Source organism: Schistocerca americana, chromosome 8, assembly GCF_021461395.2.
Source record: "Schistocerca americana isolate TAMUIC-IGC-003095 chromosome 8, iqSchAmer2.1, whole genome shotgun sequence".
In the NCBI taxonomy this organism is placed as follows: domain Eukaryota; kingdom Metazoa; phylum Arthropoda; class Insecta; order Orthoptera; family Acrididae; genus Schistocerca; species Schistocerca americana.
In genome coordinates, this window is record NC_060126.1 from 449,083,366 (window position 1) to 449,100,319 (window position 16,954).

Sequence of the window (16,954 nt, forward strand, 5' to 3'; positions counted from 1 at the left end):
TGCTATCCACCCTATCCAAAAGATCATTTATGTAGATAGAAAACAACAGAGGACCTACCACACTTACCTGGGGCATTCCAGATGATACATCGTTCTGTTTGGGAGTGGAATAGGGAGAGACGATGTTAGTTGTGGTACGAGGTACCCTCCGCCACGCACCGTATGGTGGATTGCGGAGTATGTATGTAGATGTAGATGTAGATATCAGAGTAAACGAAATATGATTTTTTTCCATCACTATTTTTGACTCAGAAAACATGTGCCGAAATGGTAACAGTGTTACAGTGGAGAGACTCTGCTCACCTCTGCGCGTCCTTGGAAGACAGGCGATGAGGGTGCATGCGGCCGGCTTGCCATCAGGGCCGCAGGTACACGTGTTGCAGTCCCGCTTGAAGGTCGTCCCAGGCGTGCACTTCTCCACTTCTGCAATAAAGCACGGCGTTCAATTAGTTAGTTCACTTCCTCGAGAAAAGTTCGCTATCAAACGAGGAAGATTTGGTAATCTCACATTCCTTGTGCATTAGAAAATCGGCAAATTTGGCTATTTCATTTTTATACACCCAAAATGTACGTAAGGTGTAGTTCTTAGTTTTCAAAGGATATCGTGATGAACAGCAAAATATGATCGATACACCGCCAGGTGCGGTACGGAAAGATGGCTAAAGCCTGAAATAGCTTCAGCCGAAATTTTTACAAAAAACCCTATCGTTTTCCGGAATGACAGATTAAATACAGTTGGTGGTCGATTGTTTATTCTTGTCAGAAGTAGTTTAACTTGTAGTAAAATTTAATTAGATTGTCCCCGTGAACTGGTGTGGATAGAGCCTATACTTGACAGTCGGAATATATTAATAACTGGTTCCTTTTAACAACCCCTCGACCCGGATGATGCAGTTGCTGAACAGGTCAAAGGAAACAGGTCAAGGAAAAGTGTCATTTCACTCAGGTACCCCATTCATAAAATTATAGTTGGTGGTGACTTTAACCTACCATCGGTATGTTGGCGAAAAAACACATTTAAAGTCAGTGGTAGGCACAAAATGTTGTCCGAAATCGTACTAAGTGCCTTCTCAGAAAATTATTTCGAACAGTTAGTTGAGAACCCCACTCGAGGTGTAAACGGTTCCGAAAACATAGTTCATTTCATAGCAAAAAATAATCCTGACCATATAATTAGCATCATGACAGATACAGGGGTTGGTGACCAAACGGGTGTCATAGCTAGACTGAATACCGTAACATGCAATCCCAGCAAAAATTAACACAAAATACATCTGTTTAAGAAAGCAGATAAACATTCCCTTGACATCTTCCTAAGAGACAGCCTCAATTCCTTCCAATCTGTCTATGTAAGCGTGGACCAGATGTGATCAAAATTCAAAGAAATAGTATCGATGGCATTTGAGAAATGTATACCTGATATGAGATAGTGCTGATCCCCCATGGTACACCAAACAGGTTAGATCACATTTACAAAACCAACGAAAAAAGCATGCCAAACTTAAAAGAACACAAAATCCACGATACTGATTGAATTTTACAGAATCTCAATATTTAGCGGGATCTCCAATGCGAGGTACTCTTAATAGTTTCCACAACGAAACTCTGTCTCGAAATTTCTTAGAAAACCCAAAGAGATTCTGGTCGTATGTGAAGTACATCAGTGGCAAGACGCAATCAACGCCTTCACTGTGAGATAACAATGGTGAAGTTACTGCTAACACTGCCACTAAAACAGAGTTACCTAACACGGTTTTCAGATACTCCTTAAACAAATAAGATGAAGTAAATACTCCAGTATTCAAACCGAGAACGACTTAACTTAGAAGTAGATATCCTCGGTGTAGCGATGAACACTTAAGAAAGGCAAAGCTTCCAGTAGAGTTTGTATATCAATTAGGTTCCTTTCTGAGTGTGCTGATACAATAGCTCCATACTTAGCAATCATACAGAACTGCTCGTTCGACAAAAGATCCATAGCCAAAGACTGGAAAGTTGCACAAGTCACATGACTATCCAAGAAAGGCAATAGGAGTAATCCGCTGAATTACATATGGAAATATTTCTATATCTCCTTCTTGCATTCACAGTGCCACCTGATGGCTAAAACTGGAATTAATTTTTGCTAGAATAAATCGGCTCCACATTGACGCATCCTAATACCAGCGAAGCTCGCTACCACACGATAAATAAATCCCACAACGAATCTCTGTGACTAGCTGCACTTTCATTACACCCACCTGCTACTTACTGTAAATTATACGCAACCACGGGGTGGATAAAGGTTGAACATTTTCACATCACGTTAGACAAGCTATCCTCAGGTCTTCGGTAGAGGAGACTTTGTTATTAATCAGCGTATTTTGATATAATCTCGTATAGAAGTACACCAGTATGAATGCTTGTAAGTGACACGTGACACGTGTGGTACGTCTGTTAACACCAATGTGTGAAGAATAACAAAACTTTAGTAATTTGTTGCTTCATTACCATATGAGAAATAATATGTTACATGCGCAATTTCCTATGAATAAGTTCACATCTAGATGCAATTTCAAATAGTTATTTTCGAACGCAGTCGAATGAAGCGTAGCATGCAAAAGTTGACGTCCGTTAAAATTTAAGAGGGCTTTCTGCTAATTATGAATTTCTTCTTTCTTTGAGTAAGACCTAACAGCTTTAACGTCAAAACGTGTTTCATTCATGGTCTGGTTAATATGAGCACTTCCTTTATGTATGTTACTACAGTTTGCTATTTGGTGGATGGGACTATGAGTGTCAATAGCAAATAACGTATTATCGCGTTTATTTTATTATAAATCGAGTCACCGATGACAAATGTTTATTAATCGGGTTATTAATTTCGCTCAACTATGACCATATTGAGATCTGACTCATTTGTCGTCCGTAGCAGGATTTATAATAAAATAAATACCTCACGAATTGCTGGAGAGCCTTACTGCGACTACGGCGCAACTGGTAGATACTTTCGTGTAATGGTGGGCACCGTAGTAACGTGACAAGGAGAACTTTTTTAAGCCAGTTTCGTATTTTATGTTAATTTCTAATTAATTTCGCTCTCAGCGACGTGGGAACCTTTCCACTTGTCTCCATATCATCAGCCTTTGTGGCATTGTCGCTGCTTATCCGTACAAGAACAAGTAGCTCTATAGCTGCTCTCACTACGATTAGCTGCCACTTTCCAGACCATGAAAAAGCGAAGCTTACGCTGGAAATTTAGAGATTCCTTCGTCAGCAGCAAGCAACACCATTATTGTGTAGGCGTAAGATGAACCTGCTTTCAAACGACACGATAGTTACTTTTCTGGCCAACACAATAAATCGGTGTCTGTGTCTACCTCATAAGCTGAGTGGTCAACGCAGCTAACTCCCACGTGGAGCAGCAGAGTCCGATTCCCAACACGGTCAGGGATTTTCCCTTGATGGGAGTAATGGAGCGGGATGCACTGAGCGTCGTGAGCCCAAATGACAAGCTACTAGACCGAGCAGTAGCGGCTTCTGTTACGAAAACACAACGGCCAGGAGAGCAGTGTGCTCATCGCTCGCCCCTTCATACGGCGCCGAGTGACGCCATTGGCAGAGGTTCTGATGAGCCCGTCAGGGTCTGTCAACGAGGGATGGAGAAAATGTCGGTTAAAACCAATGGTAGAATTCTTTTGTCTTTGTTTCATCTCTATGTTTATTGTTGGAATCAATAGCAAAGGGTAACCCATAATCTGTTATTTCAGAAACCGGTTATTTTGAGCGATAATTTGGAAATTATGGTAAGTTCCTATCGGACCAAACTACTATTGTCATCGGTCCCTAGGCTTACACATACTTAATCTAACTGAAACTAACTTACGGTAAGGACAACAAACACATCCATGCCCGAGGGAATTTTTGGATTCATCCTAACTAATGTGATTCCAATAGACTCATAATGACGTGATACAGCTCATCATTGCTATCTAATTTTTTCGTTGCAGCTGGAGCTAATGTCTTGTTCGCTTTCCTCTGTGAATGCTGGGCAGCTGTAAGCACCACCTACGGTAATATATACCACTAAATTGGCCCATCATCGTCAGTATAACACGCGGGAGAGTAAAATACGGTTGAGACTGCAGAATAAAGGTTTTTCTACGATTGATAATTTCCGGAAGTATTAACTTTTCCAACAAAATAAAGATTTTAGAGCCGATAATTATTCTAGCAAAAGCTTTAGAGCTAATTATCCATGTTATGTCCATGTCAAAAAATAATTATTAGGATAGAATAATTTAGCATATGCATTACTCGTCTTTGGTTATAACTAATATCCGGAAAAGGAGTTGTCGAATTACGTAAATGTATAACATTTTATCTTTAAGCACAGTCAGCAACAATAAGGCATTTCCATTTCGGTTAAATTAAATACCTATTCGCATGGTGCACTGCAAAAACGATCTTAGGAAATAAGAAAATACACTACACCTATTACTGAAAATATGGAAGGACAAGAAGAATAATATAATACGAATTCAAAGAAGACACTTGCTGAGCTGTGTGAATAGTACAAAACCATGACATTTAATAACTCGTGGTCGGAAAGTACTGACACGGTTTATTTACCGAAGGATGGCAAAACTGGTAGAAGTCGACTCGGACAAAATCAGTTTGAACACTGGAGAAATGCAGGAGCATGTGAGGTAATACTAACCCTACGAATTGTCTCAAAAGATATTTTGAATAATTGCACACTTATGTTCATAGTGTTTGCAAATTTTATAAAAGTTTTGGACTCTGTTGGCTGCAATACAGGGTATGAAATTCTGTGAATAGAAGGCATAAAACTGAGGAGCCGAAGGTTACCTATAGTCTGTACAACAAGCAGCCTGTAGTTATAATGGTCGAAAAATATGAAAGGGAGAGAATTATTTCAGAAAACATTGAGTCGGGAATACACATCTTCCATGTTGTCTAGTTTGTAAAAGTTAGAAAAGGGATTTAAGTTTAGGAAGTCTTTAAGGTTTGCCCATGACACTAAAAGGACCTTGGAGATCATTTGAACTGAATGGACAGTGCCTTGAAAAGTGGTTATAAGATCAATAACATCAAAAGTAAAACAAACGTAAGGGAAGGTAATCAAATCGAATTAGGCTATGCTGAGGAAGTTATACTAGGAAATCGGACATTGAAAGCAGTATATGACTTTTCCTGTATGAGAATCAAAATAACTAACGATATCAGAATTCAAATTTAAGTGATAGGAGATGGAGATTTGAAGCTTGTAAGTTAAACAGTTCAGATAAGAAGGAATTATAACAATTTGAAATGTGGCGCTACAGAGTAACGCAGAAGATACGATGCTCACATCGGATAACTGGTGAATAGGTTGAAAGGTCTCTGTTGGATTCCTTTCATGCTAATTTCTTAAATCTGTTGTCATTTACGGCATAAATTCCACTTCTAAATTTACTGTGGTGTTTCTGACTCTATCTGGGAGGAGACTGAGCAGTGGAACGTGTTACGTTTACACATGTACAAGAACGATCTGTCACGCTACTACACTTTAAAACACAGTTTATATGAAATTCATGTCACACAGTCTCATATGGAACCTACATGGGCTTTCTTTTATATAGTGTATATGATAAGATACTGTCATCCCCCTTCCCTTCTGTGAAAAGGATGAATGAGCAAATGTATTTCTAGTTGCATGCTTGATGGTAGCAGACAAGCCTGTCTGCTAGAGAACAGTAGGACCAACGTCGGAACAGGTAGCTACGCTTTCTAAAAGCAAAGAGGTTTCTGTTCTTAGTATGGTCCTGTCCAACCCTTGTCATGTTGGTATAGGAAGCTGTCTCTTAGGTCAAGTCCGTTTGTATCTGTGAAGCAACCTTGGTAGGGGCCCACGGCAGTCTGTCCGCGGCGAGCGTCTGAAGTGGTAAGATCTCCGGCTAAGCGCGTCCGTAGGACAACGAATTTCTTAAGTTCAGCCTAACTGAAAATTTAATCACCTTTATTTCAGGTTTAGATCTAAAATATCTAATGTTATCTTAAATTGCAATGCATTGTAATTCGAGTGTGAAGTTCAGAATATCTTCCAGTAGTTGCTTTGTCACTACTTTATGGGTAAAGTGGAACCACGTGTTGATGACCCATAACTCTAACTAAGATCATCAATCTTAAATGCGAATGTGCGTGAGATTATAACGTCTCGCCTTGACAATATTTTTCAATATAGCAACTTTTCTTTATGTTCAACCCACGTGGGGTGTACTTTGTGAGACCAGTACCACGTGCTTATATTATTGTTTGACCCATCAGGTTATTAGTATGACGATAGTAACCAGTTGGAGGTTTTTCTTTTGTAAATTGCGTTTCGATGTAATTTATTTTAATTATCAAAATTATTGTGGAGGTAACTGTTTGTGTGAACCAAGTTGACCACGTGAAGCATGTGGTGTAATCATCAAAATAGCCCTCAACTATTCTTTTCGGGAAGATTTCACAGAGAGTTAGTATGAATTCAGTACACCAGTGTGTGGTAATTACATGACGGACAGGATTGTTCTACCTCCGTAACTTCTTTGGGTGAAAATTGAATCGGTTGGTTGTGGTTAATTTCCTCTTGCATATGTTTCAACGTTGTTCGTGTGTTATTTTATGAATGCAGTGTTGTATGCAGTCTCCCAATCTTGGCTCCATATTTGATGCGTTCCGTAAGATTACAAACTCAGATTTTCACAATCCTAAATAAGGCACCAGTTTAGTTATGAATCAAGTATAATACGCTGAAATTCTAACGGAACAATGATCAATGTTACAATAAATGTCCAAATATAAACTTATTTATTTATTTTTATTTAAATTCTCTTTTTATATACTGTATATGTCAGCGGTTGTCGTAAGATGACTATTAAAAGATTATAATTAATGTTAGTCTGGTTGGCAATTTGGTAAACTAGACTGGATACCTGGTGAAACAGTTGCTCAGTAATGCAATGATAACTTCCCAAGATAGCTCACAGCTTTTAACCCGCTTTTATTGTCTTGAATATCAGCACCGCTTTCAGAACAGCTTAAAGCATCAACTTTACAAGGTACTAACTCGAAATGAGGAGAAAAGAAGTTATCGGTAAAATTTGACTAAAAGGAGTGATTGATTGTGATAGGACACATCCTGAGGCACCAGCACTTTCTCAGTTCAGTAATGTAGGGAGCCCAAGGCTTGACTTCCGTCTACCGGTTCAAATGGATGTGGATTGCAGTAGTTGCGCAAAGGTGAAGAGTCATCTTGGAAAATCGGGTTTTCTGCCGGTAATCCGCTTTAAAATTACACTATATTTCGCGTAACACGCAAGACTGCGATTTACGCGCTCGAAATGTATTGCAAGTACGGCGTGGATCATCGGCACAAAAATCGATTTTCCAAGATGACAACGTCTCGCTGGGAAAGCTTTCATGCCCACAACATAGATGAACAGGCTTCCACCGGAAGAATAGGCTGAAGAGACGACAACAATGTTGATAATCTAAGAAATCTGCCGATTTCTTCAACTACAACAAAGCCGTCACGATCGCTCAACATCACTGCTAGTCGTGCTTACTTATAGGGTAAGGGCAGATTCCACATGTGAATCAGTAACAGAGAAATCAAAGGATGCAACATTTTCTTCGTCGCTTTTAGTGCATCACTGTATGTTGTATTACGAGACAGTTCCCACAAATTAACGTCAACTGAAGTATTAGTAGCAGTGATCTTGTCTATCTGCTTGCGATGGAAAGATATTCTTGGTCTTGATTTGTTGAGTTTACGATAGAATAACACGTGAACTAGAAATGGTTGTCGTACCGTTCTGCAGGACTCGCACCGTATCCAAAAGAAAATGCAAAAGAAAACATAATATTTACACCAACAGATAATTGGTGAGTATCTCAGATTATGACATATCTCGACGCAGAAAAGGTGTGCAGATTTATTACAGTGCATCACATCGGAATTAGAAGAACGTCCGAGAAACAGCTCCTCACCTGCTTCTAGTCCAAGACAGCCTATCTCGGTGCACGCCCATCCCACGCCTTCTTCACAGAAACACGTGTTGCAGTCGACTTTCTTTGTGTCACCGGCTTTACACGCTGAAACTGGAGAAAGTCAGCTCATTGACAGGCTGTAACATGGGCTACGAATATGAAAACGACGTCAATAGTAAGTAAAATACTTTTCAAATGATTTCTGTACAATACGCTAAGTAATATACGGCCCAGTGACATTAATCTGACCACCGCCCGTGTTCGACGTCCGCGTGCAATAGCCGCTCACAGACGGCGGCTGGCAGCACTAGCAGTAACTTCCAGTTACCTACAAAATTATGTGTAAATCTCTGTCGAATGAGGTAGAAGATCAAGCAGAACACGCAACTGGCGAGTACAAAGCGCGCTTCGGAAAAAAATAGATTTTGCGCAGAGCAAATTTTTAACTTGAAAATAATCCTCGGGATCAAAACAACGTGAAACCTTAACACAGTCGTTACATTCATTAATTCAAAAAGGCGTATGATTCCGTAGACAGGCAGACAGTATTCTTAACAGTGGAAGAAGCAGGAATCGACCAAAACACCAGATAATTAGTCTAACAGACGCTGAAAGATACAACTTCGAAATTAAATTCATAGAAAAATTTCTGAACCCTTCAGAATTAAGACAGGAGTTCGGCAGGGAAAGGCTTGTCACCGACTCTCTTCAGCCTGGTCTTAGACAAGATCATTAGAGAGTTGAATAAAGGACTACGAGAGAAAGACATCGAAGGAATCCGCACATGACAAGTAGGAGTGCAGCTAAAAGCAGATTACAAATATCGTATGGTAAAAGGGAATACATTGAACATAAAAGCAACAAAGAAAGATTATCTACAAACACAACACGGAAACATTAAAAAAGTTGATAAGTTTAAGCATCTGGGCGAATGGGTGCAATGAAATGGATTAGATATCACCACGAGGAAAGAAAGATCGGAGAAAATGCAATTAGCATACAAACTCATCTGAAACCGATATAAAAAAAGCTCAGTATCGTGGCAGGCAAAAATTAAACAATGTGCAACAGTAATTAACCGGAAGTACTATACGGATGAGAATGTCTATCACTGTATAAAAGAGGTGAACAAGAAGAACTGAGAAGGAAAGAAAGAAAAATACTCTGGAAAATTTGAGAATAATAAAAGAACAAAGATAATTATTGGTCGAAGAGCAGATCCATATAGAATCGTGGAAACAATCACAGATACAACATGGAAGAGGAGATTAAAGCTTTCCGGACATATCTAATGAACGGATGAGAAGAGGCTAACGAAGAACATTTTTAATTTATTTCCAAATTAAAAAATTCCGCTGGATTGTTGGAAGAGACACGAACAGATATGAAAAAATTTAACATCACAGAAGACACCATACAAGACAGGGAACAATTCAGGGTAGTCATCAACACTGGAAAGTTTCCTTTAGAACAATAGTGTACCACGCAATGGAGAATTTTCTCTTTCCAATCGCATATAGACTGCGGGAAGAATGCTTTAATATCGCTATGCGCGCTGTGCACAGTCTCAAATAGTCCTCGCGGCCGCTACGAAATCGATGCGCATGGTCCTTGAAGAATATTTACGGATTCTTCACATAACACTACTTCTCGAATCTTTCATGGGATAATCGACTCCTACCTCCAAGCCCGTAACATCTCACGTTATTAAACATTTTCGTGACGCTCTCCCGTGTGGTAAAAAAACATTTGATGATTCGTGCTGCCATTCTTTCAGTACGTGCCATAGTCTCTGTTAGTCCTAACTTGTACTGGTCCTACAAACCTAAACAATATGCTAAGATCGGACTCTCAAGTGATCTGTAAGCAGTCTGGTTTGCGTACTGACATTTCATTTCGTGTTCATTTGAAATATTATGACAATCTAGAATGAAATTTTCACTCTGCAGCGGAGTGTGTGCTGATATGAAACTTCTTGGCAGATTAAAACTGTGTGTCGGACCGAGACTCGAATTCGGGACCTTTGTCTTTCATGGCAAGAGCACTTGCCCGTGAAATGAAAAAGGACCGGAGTTCGAGTCTCGATCCTGCACACAGTTTTAACCTGCCAGTAAGTTTCATTACCACAATCTGACTGATAATATGTCCAGCTTTTTCTCATATAATATTGTGTTTGGTAGAATAAGTATACAATCGTATGTGTTCAGTAACTTAAATGTGTCAAGTATTATACAATAAAGAATAGATGCTGTTGACGGCAGTCAACGGGTTCCTGATAATGCACGAAATATGTGATATACCTGTGTGACAAACAGGAAGAATATTTTCTCTGCGTAAAGCATTTAGCGTACATTTAGTGTTGCCGGCCGTTATGGACAAGCGGTTCTAGGCGCTTCAGTCTGGAACCGCGCTGCTGCTACGGTCGCAGGTTCGAATCCTGCCTCTGGCATGAATGTGTGTGATGTCCTTAGGTTAGTTAGGTTTAAGTAGTCCTAAGTGTAGGGGACTGATGACCTCAGATGTTAAGTCCCATAGTTCTTAGAACCATTTGAACACTGAGTGTTCAGCAATAGTGTGGCACTAAAGTTAGCTCTCCACGTTTATGGTTAACATTGTAAAGCAGCTTACTTAGGTAGAATTCATTATAAGATGCGAAACAGGAACCACTAATCGTAAATAACTGCTGTGTACCGGCACAATTAAAAAGCCAATATGGTTGCCACGACTGGAAATAATTTGTTATCCTGCGTCTGGAATAGTGGCTAGAGGTTGAACGAAATTTAAAACCAGTGAAACTGATGGCATGAGCTTCATTACTTGTTTTCTACATTCGTCCTGAATAACGTGATTCCAATGGATCCGTAATGACGTGATGCTGGTCATCGCTACTAGCTGAGGTCTTACGAAACGTTTTCGTGGCAGCTGGAGCTAATGTCCTCTGACAGCACAGCACGGCTGCCAGCAGCCACGGTAACATTTACCAAGAAATCCGTCCACCGACATCAGTGTAACATACGATTTTGTTACAGACCTATTTGAGACTGCAGTATGAAGGTTATTCTGCAATCATAATCTACGATTATCTGATTAACGCAGAAGGTATTAGTGTTTCCATCAAAAAGAAAATTTTAGATCCTAGAGCTGTCCCAGTGAACGCTTTATAAAAAAATTATGCGTGTTACGTTCATGTAAAAAGTAGTTATTAAGATAGAAGAATTTATCGTACGCATTACTCGAGTTTCGCTTTAACTAATATCGGAGAAACTACTGACAAATAATGTCCTTGTATAATATTTGACTCTTAAACAAAATCACAAACTGCAATATATTTTCATTTCAGTCTAAATTAAGAAGCTTTTCGCAGGGTGCAGTGAGGAAAAAGATCTTATGAACTGAGGAAAGGAACAACAATTATTACAAAAAATATGGAAGCACAACCTATTCACGGACATCAAGAAGAATATTATAGCACCAGTTCCAAAGAAGTCAGGTAGTGGCATGTACGAACACTACAAATCCATACCCGTTAATAACTGTTGGTTGCAAAGTACCGACGAATTATTTACAGAAGAATGGGAAAAGTGGCACAAGCCGACTTCGTTCCGAGGAAATCCAGGAGCATGTGGGGGAAGAATGGTTCTGTGACTTGTCTTCGAAGATATTTTGAAGAATTGCGCACTTACGTTCATAGTTTTTGTAGAGTTTTAAAAAGTTTTGAACAACGCTGACTGAAGTACAGACTTCTAAATTCTGAAGATCTTTCCCCTTTTAAATCATCAGTTTTATTACTAGTTTGTTACGTTCCGCCACGAATTCCTATCCTATGCCAATCTCTGCATCTCAGAATAACATTTGCAACCTACGTCCTCAATAATTTGCTGGATGTATTCCAATCTGTCTTCCTCTGTATTTTTCACCCTCAACAGCTCCCTCTAAAACCGTGGAAGTTTTCCCTGATGTCTTAATACATGTCTTACCATCCTGGCTCTTGTTCTTGTCATTGTTTTTCATGTATTCCTTTCCTCACCGATTCTCCGGAGAGCCTTCTCATTCCTCACCTTATCAGTCCACCTAATTTTCTACATTCGTCTGAGGCATCACATCTCAAATGCTTCGATTCTCTTTGTTCCGGTTTTACCACCGTCCACGTTTCACTATCATACAATTCTGTGCTCCAAACGTACATTTCCTGATATTTCTTCCTCAAATTAAGGCCTATGTTTGATATTAGTAGACTAGTCTTGGCAAGAAAGCACTTTTTGCCAGTGCTAGTCTGCTTTTTATGTCCTCCTTGCTCCGTCCATCATGAGTTATTTTCCTTCCTAGGTAGCGGAATTCCTTAACTTCATCAACTTTCTGACATCGAATGCTGATGTTATTTCCTCGCTGTTCTGATTTCTGATATTTCTAATTACTTTCGTCTTCCTTCGATTTACTCTCAATCTATATTCCGTACTCCTTAAACGGTTAATTCGTTTCATCGGAGCCTACAATTTTCCTTCACTATCACTGAGGATAGCAATATCATCAGCGAATCTTATCGTTGACATCTTTCCACCTTGGTTTTTAATTCCACTCTTGAGCCTTTATTTAACTTTGGTCATTGCTTCTTCCATGTATATATTGAACAATAGAGGCGAAAGGCTACATTCCTGTCTTACATCCTTTTTAATCCGAACACATCCTTCTTGAGCTCTTATGGCTCTCTCTTGGCTTTTGTACAGCTTGTGTATTATCCGCGTTTCGCTATATCTTACCCCTATTTTTTCTCAAAATTTCGAATATCTTTGCACCATTTGACACTGCCTCACGCTTTTTTCAGGCCAACAAATCCTATGAACGTGTTTTGATCTTTCCTCGTCTTGTTTCCAGTACCAACCGCAACGACGGAACTGCCAAATTGATCGTCACCTGACACATCCTCAATTTTATTTCCCGTTCTTATGCATATTATTCTTGTCAGCAACTTCGATGCATGAGCTGTTAAGCTGATTGTATAATAATTGTCGCACTTGTCGGCTCTTGCTGACTTCGGAACTGCGTGGATGATGTTTTTCCGAAAATCAATCTCATGCACTCTCCTTAACAATGTTAATAGATGTTTTGTTGCCATTGCCTCCAAAGATTTTAGACAGTCCAGTGGAATGTTATTCATCCATGCTGCCTTATTTGATTTCAAGTCTTCCAAGGTTCCTTTAAATTCTGATTCTAATACTGGACCGCCAACTCTACCCTGTCTATTGCTCTTTTTTCTTTGAGCACATCATCAAACACGTCCTCCTCATCATAAAGGTCTTCAGTGTACTCTTTTCACCTATTTTTCTCTCCCCTTGCATTTAACACTGCAGTTCCCATTTCTCTCTTCATGTTTCTAGCGTTGCTTTGACCTTGTTTTGACTATTCTGTATAGTGACTCAATCGTTCCGACAGTTATTTATTTTCCGATTTCTTCACATTTTTCATGCAGCCATTTCTCCTCAACTTCCTTGCACTTTCTACTTATTTCATTCCTACGTGACCTGCATTTCTGTATGCCTGAATTGTCCTGAACATTCTTGTACTTCGTGCTTTCATTGCTTAACTAAGTATTTCTTCTGTTACCCACGGTTTTTTCGCAGTTTCCATCTTTGCATCTATGCTTTTCTTTCCAACTTCTGTGATTGCCGTTCTTACAGATCTTCATTCCTCTTCAACTGAACTGCCTGCTGAAATACTCCAATACATATAGCCTCAACGAACTTCAAACGTGTCTCTTCATTCCTTAGTACTTCCGTAACCCACTTCCTTGCACGTTGATTCTTCCTGACTGGTCTCTTAAATTTCAGCCTAGTCTTCATGACTACTAATCTGAGTCTGTTCTGGTTTCGAAATCTGGAATATTTACTTCGTCTTCTTTCGAAGGAAGTGCGGAAAACTGTATTTAGTAACTCCGCCTTAGTGGCACCATCATCGGTAACATTTCCATCGCTATCGCGCAGTGACGGTATTGACTGATTTTTACCACTGGTGTACTTTATATACGACCAGAGTCTCTTTGAGTTTTCTACCATATTTTGAGACAATGTTTCATTGTGGAAACTATTAAAAGCAAAATTGAATATAAATGTGTTAGAAAGAACAGATGTAAGAAGGTGAACGATAATCAGTACCGACAAAGAGAGACTGGTAGCTTTTCGTGGTACATAAGAATGGATAGATCGCGTGGCCAATAAAGCGATACTGACTCGCATTAGGGAATGAAGAAATTTATGGCACAGCTTCACTTAAGGAAGGGGTCGCTTGGTGAGAGACATCCTGAACCCACAAGGAATTATCAAAGGGGGCGGGGGGGGGGGGGGGATGAAAATTTTCAGGGGAGACAAAGGCTTCACTGCATTAAGCAGGTTCAGACGGATGAACGCTGCAGTGGCTATGCAGAGATCAATTGTACAGGTTGAACTAATATGGAGATACCACAACAACACGACATAACTGTACGAAACCTTACATTTACTACAACGAAGCCTGTTTCATTATTCTACTCCATTTTTACTTACTCGGTTGACGTCATCCTGTGGCAATAGTGATTCCGCACGTGAATCATTAACAGTTTCGTCAAGAGTTTACATTTTATAAAAATGGTTCAAATGGCTCTGAGCACTATGGGACTCAACTGCTGAGGTCATTAGTCCCCTAGAACGCAGAACTAGTTAAACCTAACTAACCTAAGGACATCACAAACATCCATGCCCGAGGCAGGATTCGAACCTGCGACCGTAGCGGTCTTGCGGTTCCAGACTGCAGCGCCTTTAACCGCACGGCCACTTCGGCCGGCTTACATTTTATACATCGCATGTAGTACACAGCAGTGCATTAAACAAGGAGGTAGTTTCCACACATTAAATGAGTTAACGTATTTCCTGATTAAGATGGAAACATATTTGTTGCCTTCATTTTTAGTTTACGATGGAGTAACAGATTCAGAGAGATAATTTTGTCATACCGTTCTGCATTTCTCGCACCGTAATCAAGGAAAAAGTGAAACAAATATACATGCATAATAACAAAATACAGTTGGCGAGTACCTCAGAGCAGAGCATATGTCGACAGTGAGGTGAGTCGTGCAGATTTATTACCGTGCTTCACACCGAAACTGAGTAACGTGGTATAGAAAGCCGCAGTCACCTGCTTGTGGCCTAGGACACGCTTTCAGGGTGCACGCCCAACCTGCACCTTCAATGCAGAAACACCTGTTGCAGTCGTCCATCTTGGTGTCACCGGCCTTACACGCTGAAACAGCAGAACTTGAGCTCATTGTAAGGAGTGGTATTGGCCAAGAATTTGAAAATGGCGCCAATAATAAGTGAAACAATTCTCAAACGATTTCTGCAACAATTCGCAGAATATTAGTTGGCAAGACAAGGAATTGGCAAGACAAGGAGCGATCCATACCAAGTTATTTATGAAGTAGCAACTACAGTCAGATTTTTGCATATATGCATATAACTCATATTACATCCTATGTGCGTGATCTCTTTCTTTATTTAAATGCTTAAATGCATATATTGCCAGATTTGTCTCATTTTTGAGTAAGTGTCGAAAGAGATTTGTAATTTATGACTAGTTACGCAGTGTTCCCAACATTGCGACGTTTGCATCCTATAAATGCTGTGAGTCTTGATCTTTTACAGCACTTTACGTGAATATAAAAAAAAATTCTTTTGAACTTAACAATGAAACAAGATGACTGGAAGCGAGCTTTATCAACAGTTAAGAGAACTATAAATAACTATAATCCTAGTTTTACCATTCTCACGCGGATTTTGCTTCGCCTTAACCCAGAGATCTTACAGCATTCAGAAAGCTATTAAAGCAAGTGAGGAAGCAAGAGCTCAGAGCAACGTCGATTTAAAAGAACTAGTTATTCTTTGACAATAAGCTACTTCCCTGGAAATAAGCGATTATACTACCAACGAGCACTAAGGTGTTTCTGCAGATTCATTGTGTGTAAAAATAATAAATGAGATGGAGGATACAAGCGTTAAGTTTACGTTTTGTTCAACAGTAACTTTTGCCCGAGACTTAGTCCGCTTGTTATCTCGAAGCCACACGAATTTAGAAAAAAATTTCCAGAAGCTTACTGTCGGCGAGAAAAACGAACATTATAAAAAATCGAAGGTGAAGCTGTGGAAAGGGCGCAGCAGTAAAGAGCTGATGTGTTTGCAAGCACACGTAAGAATATCTGAAGTATGAAATACCAATATACCTGGATAGGGGAACAACGTAGTCTTGTATTTAAAGGAGTTACTACAAATAAGGACTTCTTTATATATAACATTTAAAGTTTTGCCCTAGGAGCCATTAAACACAAATTTTCTGAGCTAGCAAGCAAGCTACGTGGTGCTGTCCATGTGAGAAACATTTCGTCCTGAGGTTAATGCTGGCGATTCGAAGCATCTGTCCTTGCGTCTCGTTGATGGTCATGGTGGAGCATATATGTACGTGACTCGTGTTCGTGCCATCTCTTATTTAACCCTTTGTTGCCTGACGGTACTTAAAAGTACCAGTAAGTTTTGACTCTCATTATTTTCTCGTGGTGCAGTTTCGTGATCTGAGAGCCTGTTGGTACGTAACAGTAACTCTGCTCTACTGTTTCATAGATGTTATTGTGCAATACATAGACCTCTCTGGCGGTCCGAGCTAGAAATTGTTTTTCGCGCGCTACTGTGAAAACAGAAGATTGTATGTGCTTGTTTCCATGCTGTTGCCTGAATTGTGCGCAGTTTATTGAAACCTGCGTTGAGTTTTCCATTGTACGCACTTAGCTTCTTTGTTTTTTTTATAATAGTTTGAAGCATTACGTTACAAGTGAATGAGATAAAGTGGAAAATATAAGGAGGACTTATTAGTACCGTCAGGTTGTGCAGACACTGGACTCGTATTCGGGAGGACGACGGTT

At 39.7% G+C, this 16,954-nt stretch overlaps 1 protein-coding gene across 1 annotated transcript in view; it reads right to left on the reverse strand.

The window, feature by feature from the left end:
* Positions 1-16,954, reverse strand: part of LOC124545384 (pacifastin-like protease inhibitor cvp4) — a 73,780-nt gene that overhangs the window by 38,604 nt on the left and 18,222 nt on the right. The window contains exons 3-4 of the mRNA XM_047124294.1: positions 15,181-15,285; positions 304-423 (exon numbers count right to left, since the gene is read on the reverse strand). Coding sequence (XP_046980250.1) covers positions 304-423; positions 15,181-15,285 — 225 coding nt within the window. The remainder of the gene's footprint in view (positions 1-303; positions 424-15,180; positions 15,286-16,954) is intronic.